Raw genomic sequence first — 7750 nt, 5'->3', positions numbered from 1 at the left:
GGGGGGGGGGGGACTTTTTGGTCTACACTTCTGGCTTTGTTTCAATTTTCTAAAAAAATTAAGACATTTAATTTATCACAAAACAAGTACATGTATCTAACAGGTATTTTTCTTTCTTCATCCATAAACCATCTCTGGGTTTATTTTCTGTCCTGTGATGTTTCCCAGCTCAGTCTGTGAAAGTTTGTGACATTTTGGGTTTTGCTGTTATTGATGCAAAGCTCCATTGTCAATGTAAGGCCTAAAGCACAAATAGAAATAAATCTTTCAGAAAGTGTTGCATCTCTCTAACTTGCTGAACAGATCAGTGTGTAATACATTGAATTTACCACTAAGGCTTCTTGTTTTTTAAATATTTACCACTAAGGCTTCTTGTTTTTTAAATTAATAAATTTGCACAACAACTCTTATTACATAGCTTCATGATCAGAAATTGTATGGTTTGTTGTCTGGGATAACAAAGAATGAAGCACAGTTTTCAGCTGCTGGTCTGAATCGTATCAGGGCATTAATAAAAAGGCCTTTTTAACTACACAGCCATCGCCAGAGAGCTGAGAGCTAATCTAAAGGTAGTCTGCTCCCTCTTCGCAGAGCCATTCAGTCCTGGTTGAACCTACTAATCAGATTATATTCTCACTTAAATCTCATTAAACACAACTAAATGAATTAAAGCTGACAGGAGGGGGTGGGGGAGGCAGTCAAACAAATATATCTTTATTAAAACACCTGTCAAGATTTGCTTCAGAAGGAAGAATCAAACACTTATTGTGTTGTTTTCATTTATAATACTGTTGACAAACTGAAACATTAAAGTAATACTATTTATTATAGCTCTTCTTTTTTAATTTAGGTGTCTTTGTATTTACAAGATTTATTTAAGACTTGTTAGAACAGTTTGCATGATTTACAAGTACATTACAGCTCCCTTGTTATGTTAAAGCAATATTTCAGATATTTTAATGTGGGCTTCTGTGGAAAGGCTATAAACAATTATCCCTTTCTGGACATCTTTTTGTAGAAACAAAGATCTCCTTTTGGGGGAAAAAAACAAGCTTAATCCCTACTTCTACTTCCTCAGACAGCTGAAGCAATCTGGACTGGGAAAGTCAGTCATCCCCTCCTTCTACAGGTGTGTAGTGGAGAGCATCCTGTGCTCCAGTATCAACGTGTGGCATGGAGGCTGCACAGCTGCAGAAAGAAAAGCTTTGCAGAAAGTGGTGAAGTTTGCACAGAAGTCTGTTGGAGTTGCCTCCCCACCATCACAGACATCTACACCTCCAGATGCAGGAAGAGAGCCACCTGCATCCTGAAGGACCCCACTCATCCAGCACACACTTTTTGCCCCGCTCCCCTCAGGAAGGAGGTTAAGGAGCATTAAGTGTAGAACCAGTAGACTGAGGAACAGCTTCTACTCCGAGGCTGCTACACTCATGAATCCCTAGTCAGGATAATCACTGTGAAAAAAAATCACTGTAATTCCACTTGATTGTTGAGACGGGCTGCTGACTATCCATGCTGCTGATCTCATGCTGCTGATTTATTTCATGCTGCTGTGTTCATTCGTACTCATCTGCTCACACAGACTCGTGTTCATGTTGCTGTTGTTCGGCGTATTGTTTTTGTACTATTAGTGCTTAGTGCATTCTTCGTTTAGTGTATTTCTTAGTTCATATCTTAGACCTAATTACTGTTTTTCTTTACAGTTTATACTTTTGTTGGCTGTAACTGGGACCCTGTGTACACAATTTTGTTTCACCACATGTATCACATGTGGTGCGAACGACAAATAAAGAAACCTTAAACCATATTGACGAGTTAATAGTCCAAGCAAGGCCAAGAGCAAAGTGGATTGCCATCATCTTAGATAACTCCAATCTTAATCATTTTATTGTAGTCCACACAGAAGCTCTTCCACTGCTGTCATTTCTTGACTATTCGCTTATTCCAGCAGAAATCTTTTGATATTCCTGTTTAAATCACCCCAAGTCGGACTGCAAACACTACAGCCAGCTGCTGCTATTGCCATCTATATATGTCGGCAAACAACCATGTTGATGTAAAACTCCCTGAAATGAGAAACTGACCATGATAACAATGTGTCTAAAATAGTGTTCACATGCACCACTATAAAAATGTTCATACTGAGAAATTTTAGTTGTTTTGTGATGGCAGCAATTCACTTTGGTCTCTGCCTTGCCAGGGCTAGCTGTGAACTTGTAAGTCCAGTCAGAATTTAACTATATTTCTGCAAACTGAGATCACATAAAGAGCTATCCACAGCAGGTAAGATGCTAATTGTTACTGACCTTTTCACCATAGCCGCACTTCAAATGATATGAACGTTTGCGTTAAGACACATGTAGCTATATCTACTCACAGAACCCCACTTAAAAAAAATCAAACCATCTCATAAGGAGAAACATCCAGGTGAACAACGAAGGAGCAGAACTTTACTCTTTCCTATTTTCAGCACTTCCCATTTATCATGTCATCCACTGGAGGGTTGGTTGACCCGTTTAAAGAAAACAGGTGCGTGTGTGTGTTTACCATCACTTATATTTTCTGCGGTGAGGTTTTGGTTCACGTTCAGTTTCTTGCATTCATGCGGACATCAATAAGAACGAACACACAAAACTCTTAACCTTTTTATGTACTTTTCCAAAGCAAAGCATTTCAGTGTTTACTTGACGGATGACACTGTCTCCATCCAGAGGGCACGAGCAGTAACTGAAGCTGCTGAGGTCCAAATCATATGGATCACTTTAATCATCACACTGCTGTATCACATCCACCAGATTTCAATTCATTAGCAAATTGCAGATATTTTTTAATACAATACACTGCAGTTTTATATAATAAAGAGGTTTGCTGCGAATGACCAGCAGGTGGCAGTAAAGAGCCATTAATTATCCCTGATGGTTTAGTAGTCTGTGTGTGTACAAATATTGTATTTATACAACTTGCAGAAAGTAATCATTAGGTGTACATCTTCATGTTATTACCTATTGGACACAACTTGAATTAAAATGAGTGCCTCAGCAACTGGTATTACAAAATGGAGACAAAATGCAGTCTATGTCAGAGGTATTGACTTAAAATATGTGTGGCACTAGCTGCGATTAATCAACACATGCCGAGCGTTAACAGAGCGCACAAAAACTTTGTATAAAATTTTGCCATCAACTCTTTGGAATCAACTTTTAGCAAAACATCTCATGAACTGCTGTATGGATTTTAATTAAACATTCAAGTAATCACTGACTGTACATCTACAACTGATTAACTTCGGTAGCCAACCCATTTCATTAGTCATTGCAGCTAATTGACAGTACACAACATAAATGACTATAACCTGATCTAACCAAAATAGTTACCACTGTTATTTGTCAGATTATTTTTGTCAAATATTACTGTTTAAAGTAGAAGAAATATAAAACAATTACTGTAGTGATGCTCCATCTGTATTCACTAAATATGCTATATTTTCTTCTGTACATTTTAAACCCTGTCTGCACAAATATTTTTTTAAACAAGCTCCCGAGACAGACAAAAAGACGCATGTGAGATTTTGTTGCTTTATTCTTCTGCTACTATCTGTGCAAGGATAATTACAAAAATCTACACGCTACAGATGATAATATATCCCATCCTATGATACAATGTTATATTTACAGGCATTCTTTAACAGTAGGTGTAAATTCATCTCGATCTATGTACCATTTACAGTTTATATATTCACCTCAAGGGACAGAAAAACAGTACACAACATCCACACAGCCCGCAGCGACAGCGTACCAAAAAAAATCCAATGAAGACGGGGTCTAAACGCGCTTGTTTCTAGTACGACATCATCGTGATGAAGACACAGGACCCTGTAATGTTTTTAGTGCATCAGTCAACTGAATTGTGCGAGTGTCTCACTTGTTTGATTGAGGTAACACAGCTAATATTTTTATAAAGAGATAATAGGATAATAAGCACTCTCATGACTTTTTTTTCAGTTATAAAGATGGCATACATGTCACAACAGTTAGTATTCTGTGCTTCACTGTAGCTGGGTGTTACTACACCAACCTCTGGTCCATTCTGAGGTTGTAGATGAACTGAATGAAAGCTACAATAATCCTTGTCTTTATAGTTAGGACTTATAAAAAAAAAAAAAAGCTTTTGAAACACAGACTATTATCGGATTTCAGAAATACACAAAGATCTGCAGCAGCCCTCTGTGAGAGAAGATGATGTGTTTACTGCTGCCCACTTCTCAGCACATTTGCCAAATGTTTAATAATTCATTTGGGCAAAACATAATTTCATATAAACCTATAATGCATAGAATGGTTGCACAACTTAACAGAATATTTAAAAGCCTGGTTTAAAGTTGTATTCAAACTGCGCCCCTAGTGGTCATGAGGAGAATTGCAGCTTTTAACCACATGTTTGATGTCTGCATGTGTTTTTACACACTGGGACAGTTTTATTTCTTTTCTTTACAAACCTCTCTGTCAGTGTAAGTGGTGTTGAAGGAAGTATTCCAACTGAAGACATTATGTCCCACCAGAACAGTCTGGATGTCTGCACGATAAGTGGGGAAATAGTCCCGCAAGTGATTTGTGATAATGGGAGCAGGAAACCAGACACAGAACGAGCTCACGGCATCTCTGTAATCTAATAACACTTCAACGAGATGTTTCACGGTCATATTTCAGCGAACAGAAATATTTTCCGGCGGATTTCTTTAATTCAGCAAAGTTAGCAGTCTATAAAATGGTTCCTATAGATTTAAATCCTATTTCAGTGTAATATTATCACTGCAGCAACGTGCTCCCGGTGGATTTGAGCTACGAGTGTGAGTGTGAACACCAGAAGCAGCTGTCGTAGTCTACACAAGGTTAGTGGTAAATATTCAGACAGATCAGATGTTTGTTTTGCAGTCAGTTAGAGACGTGGGGGTGTGATGATAGTATCAGTCCATTTCCACAGTCTTCTTTAGCTTCTTCACACAGACTGAAGCTACATGTTGCCTTGTTTGTCTGAGGAGGACGAGGAGGTGGATGGTGATGGGGAGGGTGCTTTAGGGAAGATCCTTTCGGTGGGGGTAATGCCTGGGCTGCCCAGACCAGAAGAGCTAGAGCTACTGGAGCGGTGCGGCACCTGGCCCGGTCCGATCACAGGAGCCGGCCTGACGGGTCTGACAGGCGGGGGCCTTAAAGGAGCACTCGGTCTACGTGCTGACAGAGCAGGCTTAAAAGTGGTCATGGTCTCGGAGGAAGAGCTGCTGCTGCTACGCCGCTGGGCTGCATCTGGATCTCTGATGACCATGGTGTGCAGGGGGCTGGCAGACACGTCCTGGGCTCCACCGGGCTGCTTGAGGGGCTCCAGAGTGTCGAGGACCACATCAGGGGCGTGCTTGGCCACGTTCTGCCTCTCTAGCTCACGTAACTCATGCAGCGCTGTATTCATAGTTTTCTCTATGTCCTGGCACAAACAGAATAAGAAAAACTAAGTTTGAGATGGGAAAAAAAATTACATAAAAGAACCCCATAAATGCTGAGAAGAATGACTGAAATGGCTGAAAGTGAGTTTTTAACACGCTAAAAGAAGCAGAACATTAGCTAAAAGCCAAACTAATACAAATTTAGGTCAAACACCAAAAAGCTAATTAAACTAAAAGTAGAAAAAAAAACTTAGTTAGAAGCAAAATGTAGCAAAAAACGTTAGCTAAAAGCACAGGACAGTAGCTAAAGGCTTCTGCTGATCAGCATTTGCACAATGAATTAATGCGTTACATTATTTGCAGCCAAGAGAACAAGTATACAGCATCTATCATGAGCTGTAAAAGTCGATATTGATTTACAGTAGTCCCTCGCTACTTCACAAATTGTTTATCGCGGACTCGCTCTATCATGGATTTTCAAAATATGATTGGACATGACACACATTTGGCTGATTGATGGATGAACCGCACTATCGGCATGGAATTTGTATTTAAAATAAATTATTTTAAATTATTTAGCACTTGCTGCATCTTTGTGCAGCCTATACTGCAGGATAAACTTCCTACAGCAGTTGATCAGCTGTTCACCGTGCAGAGCGGAGAAGTGGGTGTGGCTTGCAGGTGGCTGAGAGCAGATGAGGCAAGGAGCTGAACTCATAACATTCTGTGCTCTTATAGCGTTTAGAAACACTGTTTAGAATACTGCAAGAGTATTGGAAGGGTTTAAAATGCCTTAATATATATCTATACAAATAATAAAATAAACTACTACTTACTACTTGTACTACTATCACTACTTTGCGGTTTTTCACTTATCGCGGGTCTTCAGGGTATGTATCCCCCATGATAAACGACAAACTGCTGTATTGAGATTTCACAGCCAATATGAGTTATTCTGCTCCGACTTAGTTAAGTAAATAGTTTATCAGTTATTTCTCTAGTAGCTTTTTAGTATTTGATAATACAGAAACAGTAAATTTGTCTTGTTTTCTTTGATTGTCCCACCACCACTCAAAACAAACAAACATTTAAGACTTTTTCAGAAATACTCACCTCAGCAAGCGCCTCAGCCTCAAGAGCTTTGTGGTCTCCTAAACTTGCGTGTCGAGTTGTGCTTGGCGACGATCGCTGGGAGTGGCTGTCGACAAACGCTTTTCTGTCTGGGTGGTTGATGCAGCCGGCGCTGCCGAACGTAGTGAGACGCCTCTTCTCCGGGCTGTCTGCCTGCGCCCTGCTAACGGCCATTTTGTGTGGGCTGCAGGGCCGAGGCATAACCCTGGGGGGCTGGTCGGCAGCTCTGGTTGGGCTGAGACTGTCCGCGCCGTTCTTGTTGCGTGGAACTGCAGATCCATCTGATCGAACTCTCATCCTGAAAGAGGAGGACAAACTGATGTTTTTTTTGTTTGAATAAATGTTTTCATCACGTTGTCTACCGTGGTTGTAAATTCCCCCACCTTCCCAGAGCTCCAAAGCGGTTTACAGGTGTGTGTTCACAGGGAGACTGGTGCTCGTTTCTCGCTGAGCTCCTGTCATTGCGGTGCAGTCCACTGTTAGCCTCACAGTCAGTCCTCTGAATGCTCTCTGAGAAGGCATCATCCCTGTTGTAGACATAAAGCAGACTTCCTTAAGGTGGGCCCGTGATTGGAAGGTCGCCGGCTCAACAACATCAAAAGGTAGGTGGAAAAGGTGAAACACCCACACCTGCCTCTACCCTCATTTGCCCTTGAGCAAGGCCCTTAACCACCACCACCTGCTTCCAAAGAAATCCCTCTCGATATGAGCCCTCGTGACTCAATGATACTGTCTATATAACTAAAGGTTAAATATATATATATATATATATATATATATATATATATATATATAGGGGCAGCACGGTGGCGCAACTGGTAGAGCTGCTGCCTCTCAGCGAGCAGGTCCTTGGTTCAAACCCCGATCCAGGGGCCTTTCTGGGTGGAGTTTGCATGTTCTCTCCGTGCATGCGTGGGTTTTCTCCGGGCACTCCGGTTTCCTCCCACAATCCAAAAACATGCATGTTAGGCTGATTGGTAACTCTAAATTGTCCCTAGGTGTGAGTGAGAGAGTGAATGGTTGTTTGTCTCGTTTGTCTCTATGTGGCCCTGTGATGGACTTGCGACCCGTCCAGGGTGTACCCCGCCCCTCGCACAGTGATTGCTGGACATGGGCACCAGCGACCCCCGTGACCCAAAATGGAATAAACGGGTAAAGAAAATGGATGGATGGATGGATGGATGG

General features: G+C 41.1%; 1 protein-coding gene across 1 annotated transcript; it reads right to left on the bottom strand.

Annotated features, from left to right (window-relative positions):
• Positions 1 to 4822: 4822 nt before the first annotated feature.
• LOC119412752 (SLIT-ROBO Rho GTPase-activating protein 3) lies at positions 4823 to 6862 on the bottom strand. Its single transcript, XM_037679789.1, has 2 exons — positions 6548 to 6862; positions 4823 to 5475 (listed from the first exon to the last, which is right to left on the bottom strand). Exons 1-2 carry the CDS (start codon positions 6860 to 6862, stop codon positions 5011 to 5013), a joined length of 780 nt encoding a protein of 259 aa, XP_037535717.1. The 3' UTR covers positions 4823 to 5010.
• Between the last annotated feature and the right edge of the window lie 888 nt (positions 6863 to 7750).

This window comes from Nematolebias whitei, chromosome 7 (assembly GCF_014905685.2).
Source record: "Nematolebias whitei isolate Nwh7 chromosome 7, NemWhi1, whole genome shotgun sequence".
Lineage (NCBI taxonomy): Eukaryota > Metazoa > Chordata > Actinopteri > Cyprinodontiformes > Rivulidae > Nematolebias > Nematolebias whitei.
The sequence above is the reverse complement of the archived record's forward strand: the minus strand, read 5'-3'. Positions and strand labels throughout refer to the sequence as shown.

Coding starts and splice junctions, on each gene's coding strand:
- LOC119412752 (XM_037679789.1), bottom strand. CDS start 6,862: ATGAGAGTTCGATCAGATGGATCTGCAGTTCCACGCAACAAGAACGGC. Junction 5,476..6,547: donor AGGCTGAGGCGCTTGCTGAG/GTGAGTATTTCT, acceptor TGTTTGTGCCAG/GACATAGAGAAAACTATGAA.